This window comes from Astyanax mexicanus, chromosome 5 (assembly GCF_023375975.1).
Source record: "Astyanax mexicanus isolate ESR-SI-001 chromosome 5, AstMex3_surface, whole genome shotgun sequence".
NCBI classification, from domain to species: Eukaryota; Metazoa; Chordata; class Actinopteri; order Characiformes; family Acestrorhamphidae; genus Astyanax; species Astyanax mexicanus.
Window position 1 is genome coordinate 41,710,979 of NC_064412.1, and position 20,392 is coordinate 41,731,370.

Here is a 20,392-nt window from a genome sequence, read left to right on the forward strand (position 1 = left end):
GTTGCGTTTTTCACCCAGAGAATCTGTTACCACTTCATACTAAAGGATACTGAGTTGTATATATTAAACATATGTTATATTTACGATTCATGATTGGGAGGGTCCCACTGCTCTAAAAGAAGATCAGAGGACTAAAGATTGGATTACACAGTTCAGGATAATCTAGGTACATCGTCCTTTACCATCACCCTGAAATTGTCAGAAAGAGCAAATCAGCCTCAAAATTGACCCGATTATCGTCTAGTGAAGCCCCAGCATAACACTGAAAAAGAACATCTGGGGTAGATAATGAGAAGGTTGGGCTACAAACTAAGCTCAGGTGATAACACTGATGACTGGGCAAGACTAGGGCAGAGATAAGAGTTGCGTGAACACAATTCCTCTCTTTCAGTTTGCTCTGTTTGTTGAGAAATGTGGTGATGTGTGTTCACTTGTCACATTTTAATCACATAAATTCAAAGCACCTTTTAAGAGCACTCTGAGTTCAGATCCTCGGTGGCTCAGACAGAAGCACGTTTCTGTAAAACCAGAGGAGAACATCTGTATACATATCCAGCGTTCCCCAGACTTCTGCATTTACTCAAGTGTTAACAGAAAGCAGAAGCTCGGCGCCGCCTGGGAGCGCTGCAAACAGCCCGCACTAATAAACAAACAGCAGCAGCTCGGACGTGTGATCCCGGCTGTCAGAGTTATAAACTCATTTACAACTCAACTGTCAACACTGAGCACACCAGCATGCTCTTAAACACGGGGGGCTCAGCTATCAAACTGGGGTCTCCAGTAATAATCTCTGAAATACAAAACAGTGAAAGGTTATCTGGTCAAAATCTAAACATGTACTGAGTTGTGGTGTTCACATATTTGAAATAATATGAACATTTATGCTGTCAAGCATATGACAGATGTTTTATTTTTTTATACACACCGATCAACCATTACAATAAAACCATCAGCTTCTTGTGCCACCTAAACAGTTTTGAGCTGTCTAGACACATACTCCACAAGACCTCTAAAGGGGTGCAACATCCAAACACTGGAAAATTTCTAAACATATTTTCTTTCTACATGCACTGTATACAGGGGTTAGACAATGTAACTGAAACACCTGTCATTTTAGTGTGGGAGGTTTCATGGCTAAATTGGAGCAGCCTGGTGGCCAATCTTCATTAATTGCACATTGCACCAGTAAGATCAGAGTGTGAAGGTTCAATTATCAGGGTAAGAGCACAGTTTTGCTCAAAATATTGCAATGCACACAACATTATGGGTAACATACCAGAGTTCAAAAGAGGACAAATTGTTGGTGCACGTCTTGCTAGTGCATCTGTGACCAAGACAGCAAGTCTTTGTGATGCATCAAGAGCCACGGTATCCAGGGTAATGTCAGAATACCACCAAGAAGGACCAACCACATCCAACAGGATTAACTGTGGATGCAAGAGGAAGCTGATTGTATCCAAAAAAACATAAAACCACGGCTGCCCAAATCACGGCAGAAATCAATGTGCACTTCAACTCTCCTGTTTCCACCAGAACTGTCCGTCACACAATTAATTATTGTGGTCTAAAATCAGGTGTTTCAGTTTCATTGTCCAAAACCTGTATATCTTAAATACATGAGAAAGATATATTTAAGAATTTAGTGGTGTGATTTGATAATGGACTCCAAACTCTTGTCCTATTTTTCAGTATTATTACTGGAAAAGTACATAATGAATACAATTACCAATGTTCTTCAAGACTTTTGTGGTATAATTTAATAACTATTTGATTTGCTAATTGTTTGCTAACTCCAAACATTATTTAGAATGTTTCACTACACATAGGTAATTGTGTTTCTGGTGTATGGTGTCAATAGGTTCATGTTTATCTGCACCAAAGAGTCCTATACTTCTGGCAATTGTATAGCATGTATTATTACACAGAACAGAAACATATTGCTTGAAATTAAATTGAGGTTCACAGCTCTGACTTTTTTAAAAACATTAAAAGAAATGAATGAGGTGGGAGGAGACAGATTACAGGTGAACCGTACGTGTTGGTACAGTATATCTCTGAGTGTAATAGTGCATGTCAGCAGTGCAGGGATTGAGAATGGAGATGTTCTAGCTTTGGGAGAGCCATGCGAGGGGACAGTGTTTACAGGAACACTATGTGTGGGCTTTCCTGCTCCGACACCAGCTCCATATATGTCCATACCGAGACCTGCACCTCCAGATCAATCACACTCATCTGGCTCAGCAGGAACAGAGCCAGCAGAAGTGTGGGCACAGCTCTTTCCCATCTCTGGACAGCGGAAAACTAATCCTTTTGATAACTTGGAGTCACAGATTAAGTTTATGTAATCTGTAAAAAAATATGTAGAAAAGTTTGTGGTGAGCTGCCAGCAACAGTAATGAAGCTGTATATCCCAATAAGCCAAAACATTAATCCTGTAAATATACTCTTTTGTTGGTCCTGCTCTGGCCAAGGCATGGAAGGCCATTTCAAGGCTATTAAAACTATTCTGTGTTATCAGGCACCAATATGTTAGTAGCAGATTATTTAAACTGGGGGTTGGGATTGTTGTTCATTACTTATTTTAAATATATTTTTGAAATTGCAATTTTATGTTTTATGTTTCAAATATGCTGGTCTTTCCTTATACATAGAGATCAAATCCTGGTCTTGAGTGACTTTTTACTAAACTTTAATATTTTTCTTTAAAACAACGGAAATCACATATATAAATAAAGCTACAGTCACACTAAAACAATAACAATAGAAATTATATAAGGAACAGATTTTTTTTTTACAAAATGATGTCAAATTATTACATTAAGCAGCTTTTTATCCAAATGTTCTGTTCCACATTATTTACATGGTGCTGCATCTATATTATTAGTTCCCCATTCACCTTGCTGATAAAAAAAAATCCAGCTCAAGTCCAGCTGGTCATACAGAACAAATATACCCTAAGCGGGTCAAGAGCTAGTTTATGATAGTTTAGGGAATGATTTTTTGGATGATCAGCTGTTTTTTTCAAGCAGGGCTTTACCACTGCACAATATGAGGAGGAGTGGAAAAGTTAGATAACAAGCTAAAGAATAAGAATATCTAACTGTGATGGAATTAAAACGTTACTTTTAACAGTATTACAGTGATATGAAAATGTTTTTTCATGATTTTCCTTTATAAATCATTGGTTGTTTGGATCAGAAATTCCAGTTAAATATATCATATAGCAGATGAACACAGTAATATTTGAGAAGTGAAATTAAGTTTATAGGATTTACAGAAAGTGAGCAATAGTTCTTTAAACAAAATTAGGTGCATACATTTGGGCACCCTTGAGTAATTTTTTTTATTTGAATACCTTTGGTAAGCTCATTGACTCTTGATCTACATACACAGGTGAATCCAATTATGAGAAAGGGTTATGGTTCCAATTGCAAGTTTTTTTCCTCTTGTATCTTCTTTAAAGAGTGACAACATGTGAGCCTCAAAACACAACTCTTAAATGACCTGAAAACAAAGATTGTTCAACACCATAATTTTCATACGACTGTAGCTAATAAGAATGGTTCATTGGTTTAGTCAGAGACTGTAAAAAAGATGGACGCCGTGTCGCAGTTTCCATTCATTTAATAAAAATGAAGCCAAAATCTTCCGTCATGTTGGCGATCCTGATACCCGAGTCTGCGCAGTAAAGACCAGAGGAGGGAGAAAGACTGTGGAGAGACAGCCTTCTCATTTAAATAACCCCGCCCCTGAGGGCTACCTCGAGGTCACAGGCTGCAGAGCGGAGCTGACGGTCTGTTATTGGTCCCGCCCATAACCAGCCCTTTTACAATAACCACACCTTTTTTGAATAGAGCTAAATAACGTTTTAAAAAGCGAATTCTGTGGGGATATAAAAAATTTACAATATAAGCAGAGGTTACACTAGCTGCTGCATTTAAATAAAGGAGGTAGAATTACAGTATATTGGAGAAAAAAAACGTGATTGAAAATGTTCTGTTTTGCCATTGAAACCTATGGGGATGGGTGGTGTTACACAGCTTTCTGAACAGCAGGGGGCGCCCGACCTGTGGTGACACTTTTTAGAAACGATGCTTTGTCCAGCTATACACAGTCTATAGGTTTAGTTCAGTGGCAGAACGGTTGTGAACTGTTGTGATGCTTTGTTATAACAATCTCTAAACAAAGTAGTCAGTGACTCTCATTTATATTTTAAAAACAAAAATCCCCAACAGGATCAGCATAAATAATTTAATTTGTATGGAAATATATTGCTATATTGCTATATTGTCAAAACATTATGAAAAGTCCCAGGTATGGGTTAGACAGGAAGTATAGTAATCTAGCCTTCTGTTTTATTGGGCTAAAATGCTAACAGGTGATGCTAACACAGTTAAAACCCTAGATCTAGCAGTGAGCTGTTCATACCTCAGCATCGCAATCAGCATTTCTTGCATTCTGGACAGAAACACTGAGCCAAAGCAAATCTGAATTACAGCACAAACAACAGCGCCCCCCGCAGGTCCTGTGCCGCACTGCTCTATACATATCCCCTCCGTCTATATACTAGTGCATCTCAAAAAACTAGAAATTCATTGAAAAGTTACTTCATTTGAGTAATTCAGTTTAAAATGTGAAACTCGTTTATTATATAGATGTGTTACACACAGAGTGATCTGTTTTAAGCGTGTATTTCTTTTACTGTTAATGATAATGGTTACAGCTAATGAAAACCCAAAAATCAGTGTCTTAGAAAATTAGAATATTATGTAAGACCAGTTGCTACTTTGGGCAGTGTGCCAAATCCTGCTGGAAAATGAAATCCGCATCTTCATTAAAGCTGCCTGCAGAAGGAAGCTTGAAGTGCTGTAAGATTTTCAGGGAAAACACTGCACTGACTTTAGACTTCATAAAACACAGTGCACACTGTTAAAGTGCCATGTCATCTGCTGGTGTGGAATCACTGTGTTATATTGAGTCTAAACTCAGTATAATAATAATTATTAATATTATTATTTGTTGGACGCACCTTATTTTGTTTATAATCAACTTTAAAAGATGTACTACAACCAGAATAATTAACATTCATTTAATCTTATTTGCTGTCAGGGTTGTATCCTACTTTGTATTTCAAAAAAGATCTGTATCTTATTGTTATGGGAAATTGGGGTATACTTTTGGAAAGAGTATTCACTATTTCTCTTGTATGAGTTCTGTTAATGACTATATATTTTTTTATCTGAATCCAAATTACTGTGATGTTTTTATTCTTTTCATAAAAAGTGTTTTTTTATTGTAACTACTTTTATATGGTAATTTTTAAATATGTTTTTAAATGTTTTTTTTTTCGTTTATTGTTTTATCTTTACTTTGGAATCTTTATCTGCTATGTGTTTTTTTATTTTTTTTGCTGTGGCTTGAGCTAATTTGTAAAATAAGCACTTCCTTAATGTAATGTATTATTTAAATTGTATTTTCTATTTATTTACTTTTATTCTAAGTTAAGGTATGGACAGCTTATTATATTTATTTATTTATTTATTTATTTATATATATATTTAAATAACTAATACCATCTTCTCTACAGCCATGTAAGTGTTGGAATTTTGAAGATTGTATTTTTTTTATACTCAAAGTATTAATTGGATTTTAATTCAACAATTTAAAAAGTGTTTTTTAGTGACAGCACGACCCTTCCCCTCTCACTAATCCGGTCCTTCCAGATTCCAGCAGAGGGCGTGCCACCTCGCTATAGACCCGGTGGGCGGGGTTAAATGAACTAAGGGCTCAGTTCCAATGTCAGGCTCGCTCCCTTTATAGTGCACTACATTCCAGTGAACAACCCTGTCTGCGTCCAGAAAAGTGCCCTAGAAATCCCGGAGAGGATCATTTGGGACTCGACCAGGGAGACAACAGTCAAACTTCCGCTTTATTGGAATTAGTGCAGAAAGTGATGATGTAAAGGGAGCGGGTTTAGTACTGAGGATTTAGCCAGTTATAAACTCTTGAATGAAACCGGGTTTATAACCGGAATCCAGCGGTTTATACCGGTCCAGTGTGCGGGGTTCTCCTCTCCTGGAGGCGGCAGAAGGAGGCTGTAGACCCGGGTCTGTGTCGGAGGCGTACAGGGTGCAGTAACTGTGTGAAGATGTTGAAGGCGGTGATTCTGATCGGGGGTCCTCAGAAAGGTGAGGGGGTTATTTACCGGAGCCAGAGCGGGTGTTTTAACGAGGCTGAGATCATGATAAAGGAAGATGATCGATTATAATGTTCGGTCAGCTGACTGATCGATCAGTGCTCAGAGATGACGTGGCGCTGTAGACATCAGGAGTGTGTGTTTAATACAGCAGCTGATACACACACACACTGTGGAGTCTAGAGTTACAGTCTAAACCTAAACAGCGAATAGACACATTTCAGAGCAGTTATTAAATATAAATAACAGCCTGATCATAGCTGAGGCGTTACTGCACCTGTTACTATCTCTATTATACATGCTGTGAATTATACTGCTCTGTAATAAACCCTTAATACACTAAAACAAGTATCATAACTTTACACTCTGATACTAAAGCATGTAGCTATAATGAGATAAATACATTATTCACCAGCTTCATTTAGCTTCAGGTAAATTACACACATTAAAGACAATGTTTTCTTGTTTTCTTGTAACTTTTCCAAAATAAACTAAATCTAATAACACATGTATTTAATTATTCAAAACATGTACCGGTCAAACTCGGGCAGCTATACTTAATTTTTTTATTGGTTTCTAAGCCGAATATGGTAACATTTTTCTCAGTCCTGTTAACAAAATTTGTGTGATATTTAAAAAGCATGTTTAAAAGCAAGTACACATAATTCTTTGATTTTCTCTTAAGAAAGTGTTTATTTTAAAGAAATGGTCGACTGCATGTTCAAATAATTTATATTTATGACCAAAAAAAATCACTATACATATATATGCATGTCAATTGTAAAATATGCAAAGTCATTTTTATCTTTCCAAAGAGATGCAAACCTAAAATTGTTCAAATATATTATAATCGTATTAATTAAACAAATGGATAAAGGATGAACCAAACAGATTTTGAAAAAAAAAGTTGTTTATATTAACTAATATTCACATTAATAAATCAATAAACCAGGAGACAATACTTACTCCTGCTACTGGAACTTACTCCTGTTACTGGCACTCATTCCTGTTACTGGAAATCAGTCCTGTTACTGGCTCTCAGTCCTGTTACTGGCACTCATTTGTTTTACTGGAACTCAGTCCTGTTACTGGCTCTCAGTCCTGTTACTTGCACTCATTCCTGTTACTGGCACTCATTCCTGTTACTGGAAATCAGTCCTGTTACTGTCTCTCAGTCCAGTTACTGGCACTCATTTGTTTTACTGGAACTCAGTCCTGTTACTGGCTCTCAGTCCTGTTACTTGCACTCATTCCTGTTACTGGCACTCATTCCTGTTACTGGAAATCAGTCCATTTACTGGCTCTCAGTCCTGTTACTGTCTCTCAGTCCAGTTACTGGCACTCATTCCTTTTACTGGAACTCAGTCCTGTTACTTGCACTCATTTCTGTTACTGGCACTCATTCCTGTTACTGGAAATCAGTCCTGTTACTGGCTCTCAGTCCTGTTACTGTCTCTCAGTCCAGTTACTGGCACTCATTCCTTTTACTGGAACTCAGTCCTGTTACTTGCACTCATTCCTGTTACTGGTACTCATTTCTGTTACTCTATGTTATGAGTAACATGACTGATTTTTAGCATAGAATTAGCAAAACAAATAAAAATAGCTAAATGGCGGCTATACTTATAGAATGAGGACACTGATCACATTCTAGTGATTTTCCCAAAATGTGTATTTTAAAAATAAAAATTTTGTTGAGGTTATTTGGGGGACTTAATGTTGTTTATGTAGGTAAATGGGATTTGGCTGGCCACTTGTTTTGTGAGAGAATCACTGGTCCCTTCATTTCTAAATAAAGTGGCTTAATGGGACTATGGCCTGGGCTTGTTACCACTGGTGGCACTACAATATTGTACCATACCAACCAAAATTGTTTTAATGGCTTCATATTACACAATAATTTTTTTTAAATATAAAAATGAATTGTAAAATTAAGCGGCAGTAGGTACATCATGCTATTTTTTCCTAGTTCGGGGTAATATGGATGCACTGTTTTTTTGCGTGAATCCACCCTGTATATCTCACACTGAGAGTCATGGGGACATACAGCTTACATTTTGTGTGTTATATATTTTCAGGAACCCGGTTCCGCCCGCTGTCCTTTGAGGTGCCCAAACCTCTGTTCCCAGTGGCTGGAGTTCCCATGGTCCAACACCACATAGAAGCCTGTGCCAAGGTACGTATAGTAACCTGTGTGTTTTTTACCTTTATGCGTGGATTACTCTGGTGAGTACTGGTGCAATAGTTTTCACTGCAGAGAGAAAAATACTCCAAGTAAGATGCAGATGACTATTTTCTTCTTTTATTAGCTAATGTAGGTCTAAACTAACACTTACAGGAGGAAGACTCCAGTAAACTCACAGCAGCCTCTCCCTTTTATTAGATTGAACACACCTGGTGCTCATTCTCTTAATTATGTCTCTGATTGTCTCACTGGCCTTTCTAACACTGTGTGTTAATTATAGCCCAGCGAAAATATAGAATATAGCTTTAAGAACCCCTACATTATGTATTTCAATAAAAAAGGTGAATACGAACAAACATATCAAATATTGCAAACATACATTATATGGAAACCTCATATATCCTCAGATTTCAGTTAATTTAGGGATACTTCAGTTACAACAGGTTTTGTTTGAATATGAAAAGAGATTTTCAGAGAATTACAATTGTACAATCAACACTCAACCAACCATTATTAATAGATTATAATGTAATATTAATATATTTATTACATTAAGATCCATATTAAGCAAATACATTTTTTTAAACCCTGCCTTAACGAAGACTCCCTGATCTTCTCCAACAGGTTCCTGACATGAAGGAGATCATCCTGATCGGGTTCTACCAGCCCAACGAGGAGCTAAACCGGTTCTTAGCTTCAGCTCAGCAGGAGTTTAAAATTTCAATAAGGTAGAGAAACTGAATATTCCACCCCTGTACATTTATGAACACGTCACTGTACAATTAAAGTGGGTCACCTTTTAAAAAAAAAAATAAGAAGAGTGGACGTGCACTAATATTCAGAAGTATGGTATAATGTAATATTCAACACACACTGTAATGTTGTGGATTATGAATTTCTTGAGAATGTTAGTTTTTGTGAAAAAAGAAAATGTAATACCAATACAAAACAATTGTAAGGAAAGCCAATGTTTTTGCAAGGAAATAAAAATTCTGCAAGAAAGTGCAGTTTTTTCCAAAAAGTAAAAAGAATGCAATTTTGTGATGGAATGCAAACGTTTGCATAGAAAATGCAAAACTTTTGCGAAAGAATGCAATGTTATTACCTTATTTTATTTTTTCTAACAACAGCCCCAAAAGGTGTGGTTAAATATAACAGAGACTGTTATAAATATGAATAATGGGTAATAACAAGGGCAGTCAATGTTAAAGTATTAATGCATACGATTAATTTGCAATCAGAAACATGTTCTTATTTTCTTTAACCCAATTAATTATTCTACCTAGTTCGACCTCAACTTCTACTCTGGCCAATCAGAGGAGACAATGTGCTCACGTGGTTTATTGGTGCGTGTTTTTGGTGGTTTGTGTGAATCCAAACCATAGAAACCAACTACAGGTTTTTTTTTTTTTTAAAACACCCTTTTATACTCAGCAAACTAAGTTCTAATTCAGAAATCTTTACAACCAAACTGAGATTAAGTAAAAATTAAGTAAAAAAAAAAAAACTTTTCTTTATCCAATTTATCATGCACACACACATTTATTCCAGCGCCACACATTGGCTTTATTTCCGCTTAAAGATACAAGTAAATACTAGTATTTTAATTCACACCACTAATATACATATAATTGCATTTTACATTTCTTACATTTGTTATTTTATTTACATTTAAATATCCACTATAAAATGTGCATCTTAACAAGAACAAGTTTGATTATTTGCAGTTAATCACATAATATTATGATTAATCTGATTATATATTTTTTATAGATTGACACCACTAGTAATAACACTATTTGGATGATTGTGTAATAACGATTTGCATAATAACATGAATAATAATAATTTGGATATAATAAAAGTGAGACAGTTTAGTGAATCTGCCTAGAGAGAAGTTAAAGCGCAAGGCTGTCACGCTGCTACCAGTAAAATACTTCAGAAGGTTTTCTATGAAAAAATCTACAAAAAAGGACATTTCTAACATTGTATTTATACTATCATCAACAATATCAGCAAAATAACATTTAAATATAATTTAATTAAATTTTGCAGCAAAGAGCAGAATGAAGAAAAAAGCAGAATAGAAAAAAAATAATTATATAACATCATATAACATATTATATAACATATTTTAAGAACAATCTCTTCACTGTTAATCCTGAATTAATCTAAATCTAAATCTCATTTGCAGCTTCTGATATATTGTCTTATCTTCTTATTTGGCTTAACATCTTTGTGACCTTGCTTTAAAAAACACTTTTGGTGAGAAGATTCTATTTAGATTACTTGTATTTAGATTGTGTTAGATCAGTTTGGATTGTGTTTATAGGTTAAATAAATGATACACATCAAGCTGACATACAAACAAGCAGCCTGAGTGTAATCTTCCTAATCTCCATGTCTCCTGCTGGCTTTATGTTTAGGTACCTGCAGGAGTTTGCTGCTTTAGGGACAGGAGGCGGGATTTATCATTTCCGAGACCAGATCCTGTCCGGAGGTCCGTCTGCGTTCTTCCTGATGAATGCTGATGTGTGCTCTGAGTTCCCCCTGCAGGACATGCTCAGATTCCACCAGCAGCTCCAAGGCTCCCACTGCGGGATTATCCTCGGCACTGCGGTAAATCAGCGCCTTAAAGCGAGATTTTACACACACTCTAAAAAAGTGACAATGAGACTGTATAGGTTCATATACAGTGCATATCAATCAGTGTCAAGAATAGGGAGACTCCACCCACAAAGGTGCTGCCAACATGACATACAGTGGGTGCAGAAAATATTCAGACCCTTTAAAATGTTTCACTCTTTGTTTCATTGCAGACAATTTCTTAAATCATAAAAAGCTCATTTTATTTCTCACTAATGTATTCTGAGAACACAATTTTGACAAAAAATAACAGAAATCTAGAAAGTTTTGCAAATGTATTAATTAAAAGAAAAACTGAAATATCCCATGGTCATAAGTATTCAGACCCTTTGCTCTGACACTCATATTTAACTCACAAGCTGTCCATTTCTTTTGATCCTCCTTGAGATGTTTCTTCTCCTTCATTGGAGTCCACCTGTGTTTAATTAAACTGATTGAACTTGATTAGGAAAGGCACACACCTATATATATATAAGACAGACTTGTGGTAAGGCACAGATCTGACCAAGGTTACAAAAGAATTTCTGCAGCATTCAAAGTTCCTAAGAGCACAGTTGCTTCCATAATCCTTAAATGGAAGAAGTTTGGGAGGACCAGAACTCTTCCTAGACCTGTTCGTCCAGCCAAACCAAGCAATTGTGGGAGAAGAGCCTTGGTGGAGAGGATCTGCTAGAAAGAATGGCAGAGGATCTTCAAATTCAGGTGTAAAAAACGTTACCGTTGCACCGTTCCCAAGAAGACTCATGGCTGTACTGCTCAAAATTACTCTATTACTCAAGGTAGTCAGATTTTGGCACAGTACCGCTTCTTTTTTTCTTCTATTGTTTAATGGGTAATTATAGACTGCCTGTGTGTTTTATTCTGATTAGTGTCTCCTCATAGGGCTCTAGACTAACTTTTTGCACTGGTTGCACCAGTGTGCACGAAGGTTAGGTGCACCCAAATTTTCTAGTCAGCATAAAGTTCTTTATTTGAAGCACAATTCTAGAATCTATACCAGCTCTGCTTAAAACGCTTAAAATTAGATGCAATTATTAAGAGAATTTAGATATTTTACCATATTTTGATCACAAATGTACTTAGTAAGGTCAAAATAAAATAAAATTGATTTTCTTTATTGTTCTTGGTTTACAAGTGTAAGTCTACAAGCTGATCTAATGACTTTTATTATGACATGTAGCTGATTAGTGGATTAGCTGCAGTGTCTATTGGCTAATCGGCTAATGCAGTTATGCTGATCTATGGTTTGATATTGGATGTGGATTATGGCTGTAGTTCACTCGAGTTAGTTACCGATTACCTTCACAACACTGGATTACAGCTGACGGCTCAATGCTAGCTAGGCTAAAAGACTGCAGATTTTACTAAAGATGGCTAACGGCTAACTAGCGATGCTAACAGTATTTCTGAACTAAATTAATCAGCACATGTTTTTAAAAGTGGATGATTGTGTTGGTGTGCTGGTTAGTGATTGTAGATCCTGTGGTTTTACACTATATGTGGATTATGACTATATTTACTCCAGTCTGTAGTTAATACCTTTTCAACACCAGAATGCAGCTGTGGGTCCCATGCAATGAAGATGGCTAACGTTGGCGGCTAACGGCTAATTGGCCATGCTAAATTAATCACTGTTTTCTTAATTAATTATGTTAAAACAGCCTTGGTCGGATTCTGAGTGATGTTGAAATATAATTAAAATTCAGTGGGGTTCCGCCCTTCACTCGCTCGGATTGGTTTAGATAGAGATGTGTCTTGAACCACACAGAGATGGAAAATAAAGTTTTTGAAAATAAAACTATTGATAAATTAAGTCGCATGTGTGACCAAATTGGTCACACTCTAGAGCTCTGCCTCAACAAAAGCTTACTACCCAGATAAACAGCATTCTCTCAGAGAGTGCAGTACGGTATATATATTTTACAGTTTTGTTAAATGTTATATTATTATTGTTTCACATTTGTCAGGCTAACAGGAAGCAGTCGTTGAACTATGGATGCATCGTGGAAAATCAGAAAACAAATGAGGTATCTGACACTAAAATAAAAATCCTTACAAATAATAACATTAATAATCATATATTATTTATGTTATAATGGTTGTGTTGAAATGATTCTATCTTCAGGTTCTTCATTTTGTGGAGAAACCCAGCACTTTTGTAAGCGACATTATTAATTGTGGCGTCTACCTTTTCACACCTGAGATTTTTGGCCATATTGGAACAGTGTTTCAGAGAAATCAGGAAGAAAGACTCCAGTAAGTGATTTATCTTTATCTTCACTCTCACACACATAGATGAGTTAAGCACGTATTTAAATACATGATCAGTGGCTCTATGAGACTTCAGTTTGTTGCATTATTAAGCAAATCACACACTGAAATGCACAGGGCATCACCATCCATGGCTGAAGTGAGAGCTCTGTAAAGAAATATTTGTTTATATTGGAGACATTCAGGTACAGAAAGCCAACAAGAATTTGTACAGACTGTATTGTTTATAATCTTATGAGTTTCTCAACCATCACCCACAGTGGAGCTACATCAGAGAAAAATGTGATGTCTGTACTGAGCTGAGTGATAGTCCTCCCAGAGAAAAGTTTCTTTTAAATACTGGCTTTCTGGCTTTTTATAAATTTTTACTCCACGATGGTCCATGGAAATTCAAATGAACTGTAAATACAGTAAATGTTTTTTGTTTCTACTTTTCTACGTTTTGCTCCTTTTTGTGTTCAGGCACAAAATAAATGTTTTGCACATCTTTACTATTTGTGACTTCTTTGTGTTCTATAGAAATATAAAACTAAAGTCCTCATATGTGGACATAATTTTTCTCAGAAACTACATCAAGTGAAAAGATAATTATTTGTTTTTACACACTAATCAGGTATCAATTAGCCCTAATAGCAAAGAGAAATAAAAAATGCATGCCATGCAAGAGTTCGGGTCTTAGGAGGTTAGTCTAGTATCTTTTACTGTAAACTAAAGAAGCAATGGGAGATACCAATCAGTGCAGGCAGGTTAGAAAGCAGCCAATCAAAAGTGTTTCTGCTTCAGATGTTGCTGCGACAATCAGTGGGCGTGTTAACATCTGGTAAATATTGTTAGGATTAATACAACCTGCCTTTTGTGTCACAGAATAGTTTTTTAAACTCTGCAACAATACATTTTTAAACATTTACTCTACAGAAACACATTATTACACATATAGAATAATGTTAACCTTCACTTTAATAAACCTTTTCTACATTTTATACAGTTTCTTTCATGTAGGGATGGAGTTTTTCCATGTTAAACATACTGATAGTTAAACAATTATTTTAAGTGGTTAAATAGCACATTTTTAATTTATATATTCTTAAAATTAAATCATTTTATTTTAATAAAGAAACGTATCAAGCTATTTGATTTCCCTTGTCCCACAATTCCATGACGAACCTGTCTTCTATGGATTTCTCCACTCCTTTTAGAAAGTAACCTTTGATATCAGTGATGTCACAATTTTCATACTGTTTTATTGTCATGTTCAGTAATTAATAATATTAATTCACTTAATTCACTTTATAATATTGTTTCCATATTTAGCTGAGGTAAAGCTGTCTACCCTGCTGTGGTAAAATAAATATGACATTTATTTTAAAACGATGATGATGATGATGAACAACGTTTTTTATTGAATGCCAAAACATAAATAGTGAATTATACATGAATTATAGGAAATAAAAATAATTAGGCTGAAATATGGTAACTAGTCAAAATTATTCAAAATCGTAATCACTTTCTGAAGGTTATGAGACACTAAAACCCGGTATTCTGATCTTAGCATCCGCACTTTATATTAAAAATTCAAATTATAATTAAATACATATATTTTTTTACAGCTATGGTATTTGTTTTAACTTTTTTTTATGTGTTTGGAATCTGCAGTGTCTGTGTTCTGTTTGATGGTGAAGTAATTGGGTCTGTCTGTGTGTGCAGGGATGATCCTCCGTGCGGTAGATTGATGCCGGAAGCGATCCGTTTGGAAAAGGATATTTTTACAGAGCTCGCGGCTCAGAAGCAGCTGTACGTCTATAAAACTCAGCACTTCTGGAGTCAGATTAAATCTGCAGGGTGAGAGAGGAACACGCCCACATTCCCATCTCATTTAATATAAATCTTAATTTATACTAATATTAGAACTGATATCTTATTTTATTGACAGATCAGCGATATACGCCAGTCGTTTATACCTGAACCGATACCATCAGACTCACCCAGAGAGACTGGCCACCAACCAGGAAGAAGAAGGACCTAAAATTATAGGTATCACTTTTTTTTTTACTCTTAATTTTATTATTATATTATACTTTTATTGTGATAATTAATATTACCTTTACTACTGCTAATAATATTTATATATATTTAATATAGGCCTGTCACAATAATTGCATAATTACATAATTACTATCAATTTATCAGACAATAAATGGACATGACCTCAATAATAATTGATAATCGTTATATTGTCTATTGCATTCATTTTAATGTTTGTTCACATATTGACATATTTGACTCCATACAAACAGTGTGGACTGCAGTAGGTGAAGAAAAAATATATATTTTTCCAAACTATGATTATTTATAATGTTGTTGTATTTAAAAGAGTAGAATTGCTTTGTTATGCTATGCTATTATATTTTTTTCAGTGGAATTTAAATGGTTTTAAAATGACTAATATAGTTTATTGCAATAATTTCTGGAATGATGTATCGTCCACAAAAATGGTATCGTGACAGGCCTAACTTTATGTTAAAATGCCATTAACATGATAAAATGTAATATGTTACTATTATTATTATTATTAGTAGTATTTTTATTATTGTTGTTATAATTTTAATATTTTGTGTTGATAAATATTGATTAGATCTACATAATTATTTAAATCTATGTAAAATATAGTATAAAACTAGTTCAATACTAATATTGCCTGTTTAATTCTAAATTATTATATCAATTAATATAATATCAATTAATATAAAAGTTACAGCTGTCAATTAGCATTGTTTTACAATACATTTTTATGAGTTTTTAATTTATTTAATTTGTCGAATCATTGTGATTTTTGTTAAGAAGAAGAATTGCAAACTCTAAAATCCCTTTTAATAAGACACTATTATTAAAATGCCAATAATAATAATAATAATAATAATAAATTACATTCTGTGGGCTTTGCTTACTAACTTATTAAAATTTTCAGGAGATGTGTACATCCATCCAACAGCTAATATAGACTCAACAGCTGTGGTAAGTATATCAGAATATCACTGAATAAAATGCATCACATTATCATACACTGTTATTGTAATGGCTTTATCTTTTTTCAGCTGGGCCCCAATGTTTCTATTGGGACAGGAGTAACGATTGGTGCGGGAGTCAGAGTGAGGGAGTGTATTGTTTTACATGGAGCTACACTGCAGGTATAATCATCTGATTTCAGTTAAATACGACGCAGTGAATAAACTCTTTATTATTGTTTTATTAGATCTAATTAGAGAGGCTCTATAATGTTGAATATAAGGTAGAAAACAGATGTCAGAGGATTTTGCTGTGATCTGTGTTGCAGGATCACTGTTGTGTGCTGAACAGCATTGTTGGGTGGGAGAGTACCATTGGAAAGTGGGCGAGAGTGGAGGGTACCCCAAGTGACCCCAACCCCAATGACCCCTACGCTAAAATCGACAGTGAGACTCTGTTCCGGGACGGGGGTCTGACTCCCTCTATTACCATCCTCGGTACGTAACACATTTTAATCTGCACGTTCTTCTATCCGTGGACTCGCTCATATTATGCAGTTTATGGCAAGCTGTTTTAGTCTCATATGACACCAATAATACAAGTCATAACTCAATTTTTTACATAGGTAGGTATGTGGATGGGTAGATTTTACTGATTTACCAGTTTAAACTATTATTTCAAAAATCAGCTATGAAATATTAACTAGTAGTAATATCAGATCTACAGATTAATAAAGCCATTCTGACAAATCACATCACCAGCACAGCATATTCCTCATGTAATTCTGACCAGTCATATTTTACAGCTGATTTAAATTTCACTCTTCCATCTTATGTATAATTATATATTTACTAGTAAAATTCCAGCTACATATACCTATCATTATTATTACTTGAAGAAAGTATAATACCAGATGTCTTCACTGTAATTTTGACTAGTAAAACATTTTAGAAATCAATAATATTATTTTTACTACGCAAAACATGAATTAATGGTAGCTAAAATTCTATTATAGAGATCTAAAATGTCACATATTCAACATATTCAAAACTATTAGAAATATGTTGAAGTAGCATTTGCACTAGTCAAAATTAATTCATGGATCTGTGGACCTGGATTTTTTTAATAGTCATTATAACAATGTCTGGAATTATAATTTCAACTAGCAATAAACTAATAAAGTAACTATAAACGTGTTTATAGATTATATAGATATATATCTGTACTTGGAGTCTTATTAGTAAGTATGTAGTTATAGATAAGACATTATAGATATATGTTTATAAGTTAAATATGATCTGCCTGACAAGTAGACTAAAATATACTCAAAACACCAGGCATCATGTCAATATCCAAAGAAATTCAGGAACAAATGAGAAAGAAAGTAATTGAGATTTCTAAAGTTTTGGGACTCCAGCGAACCACAGGAAAGGCCAGCTGACCAAAATTACCCCAAGAGTGCAGTGACTCATCCAAGAGATCTCAAAAGACCCCACAACAACATCCAAAGAACTGCAGAACTCACTTGCCTCAGTTAATGTCAACGTTCATGAATCCCTCATAAGAAAGAGACTGGACCAAAATGATCTTCAGAAGATCATACCTGAAACATTTTAGAGTCACAAACATGCAAAAAAAAAAAAGGAAATTGAATGAAGGGGCAAACACTTTTTCACACCACTGTATTTCACAGCTGATATCTGATATGAAAGGCAGGCTACTTGCACCCATTAAGCAACAGAAGAAGAAAAAGAAGCGGTGTTGTGCCGAAATCAGACCAAGACTTTTAGGTGTAGAAACGTGTATAGAACCAGGTGTTGGACCTGAACTCTTCTGGATCACAAGGTTCCAGAATCAGGATTGATCACCCTTACAATTTAAAGAACAATTTTATGTTAAACACCATGTTTAAAAAGAGATTTTAAGCAGTGTTTAAAATTTCTTAATCTGATGTAATAAGGGAAATAGGCCTGTAGATGGAGCTGTTGGTTTCATTTAATAACTATCCAGTCTGCCATTGTGTCTTTATATCTATCTGTCTTCTATATTTAATGTCATTGAAGGTAAACAACCATGCAAGAAACGTTTGGTTACATATGAATCTTCATTTTTGAGAAGCAAATGAATACTATTGTAGTACTGTAGAAGTATTTCTTTCAGCACAGGGATTTTAAAACAAAAAAAAAAGTTATTCATGTTTTTTCCCCTCTTTTATTGATTATTGTAAGTAGCTAAATTTAGGGATCTGTCAGGCAAGCCTGTCACGCTTGCTGCTGGCCCAAAAATGGCCCACCAGCACCCCAGCCTACGTGGGGTAAAAAACAAAAATTATGCAGGCTTGCAATGTTTTTTTATTTGTTATCAGGCATCATTTCTTAACATATAGCTAAATCAGATAATGATAAATAGACATCACTGACAATGTTTATCCAAGAAAGATACATCAGATATTCTGTGTTCTCTCAGACCCAGATACTTAAACTCATAAAGCAACAAGCCAAAACATTTTATCCACCAATCTGCATTAATGTAAGGTTTTAACCTATGTTTGTTTTTCCTCTTTTAGGATGTAATGTGAACATTCCATCAGAGGTCATTATACGGAATTCCATCGTCCTTCCTCACAAAGATCTCAACCGGAGCTTCAAAAACCAGATCATCCTCTAGAGGACCCCAGCTCCTCTTTAGAAAACACTCGGGACAAACAATCGCATAGAAGAAGGAAGGAAGGAAGGAAGGAAGGAAGGACACACTAATTGCACAGAATCGTTTTAATATATCTCTATTGTCTACATATGTTTTTATGGTTTTTTTTATGTAGTTTGTTTGGTTTTATGGGTTTATCATGTTTAGACACTGTCTTGGTTTTGGAAACTGTAGATTTTAATAGTTGTTCTTTCCTACTGATTATGCTACTCTAAAATTATGAAGCACAAATGTTAATATAGATGTTTAGTTTTATTACAAGTTTAATGTCAAAGACCTTTTGAAATGTCCATTTGACATTTGTTTTCTAGCCCTTGTTTTTAGTTATCATATTTCCTTTGGAACTGAGATATAAAGGGAAGTGGATTAACCCTTTAAGAAGCTGATCAATGTCGTAAAAATACTCCAAATTTCTAAGTTTCTCGTTCCACTTTAAATCGTGCAGTATCCTTGGATGACGGAGTTTAACCGGTTCTGTACCATTTAAAGTGGAGCGGCAAATTTAGCTAGCTAACTACAGAGACATACTGCTAGCAATGTAAAATGTATTGATTTTTTTTCAAAATAATAAACTTCTGGGTTTCTTTGGTCTCCTGCACTGCCATCTTACCATTATTATTCATAACAGTACAGGAGTGTTACTCTTAAGAAATGTCTGTTTGGAGTCCATGTTTACCCTCTGAGGAAACAAGCAAGGCGGACAGGTAGTCCTGAGTAGTAGGGGCGAGGGGTAAAAGGGGGATTGGGTCTTAGTTGTTTTGTTAACACTTTATTTAAAGACCGACCACATAGGAACTTTAACTATTAACACATGCATAAACACAGAATAGCATTAGTGTTTAACCCAGGCAAATGTATGGTCAGCCTGCAATAAAACTCACTTTGGTAAGTACAGTGCCTTGCAAAAATATTCAGCCCTCTTGAACTTTTCAACCTTTTGCCACATTTCAGACTTCAAACATAAAGATATAAAATTGTAATTTTTTATGAAGAATCAACAAGTGGGACACAATCGTGAAGTGGAACGAAATGAAAAACTGAAAAGTGGGGCATGCAATATTATTCGGCGACTTTGTTAACACTTTGTAGCGCCACCTTTTGCTGCAATTACAGCTGTAAGTCGCTTGGGGTATATCTCTCTCAGTTTTGCACATTGGGAGGATGAAATTTTTGCTCATTCTTTCTTGCAAAACAGCTGGAGCTCAGTGAGGTTGGTTGGAGAGTGTTGGTTTGTGAACAGCAGTTTTTAGCTTTTTCCACAGATTCTCCATTGGATTCAGGTCTGGACTTTGACTTGGCCATTCTAACACCTGGATACGTTTATTTATTTTGGATCATTGTCTTGTTGGAAGTTGAATCTCCGTCCCAGTCTCAGGTCTTTTGCA

The 20,392-nt window shown here is 35.1% G+C and overlaps 1 protein-coding gene across 1 annotated transcript; it reads left to right on the top strand.

Moving 5' to 3' along the window:
* Window positions 1-5,902: 5,902 nt before the first annotated feature.
* Window positions 5,903-19,598, top strand: gmppab (GDP-mannose pyrophosphorylase Ab). The gene is made up of 12 exons (XM_007230839.4): window positions 5,903-6,188; window positions 8,275-8,372; window positions 9,006-9,109; window positions 10,808-11,000; window positions 12,995-13,054; window positions 13,153-13,283; window positions 15,003-15,137; window positions 15,229-15,329; window positions 16,264-16,310; window positions 16,391-16,483; window positions 16,630-16,798; window positions 18,868-19,598. Exons 1-12 carry the CDS (start codon window positions 6,149-6,151, stop codon window positions 18,966-18,968), a joined length of 1,272 nt encoding a protein of 423 aa, XP_007230901.2. The 5' UTR covers window positions 5,903-6,148; the 3' UTR covers window positions 18,969-19,598.
* Window positions 19,599-20,392: the final 794 nt, after the last annotated feature.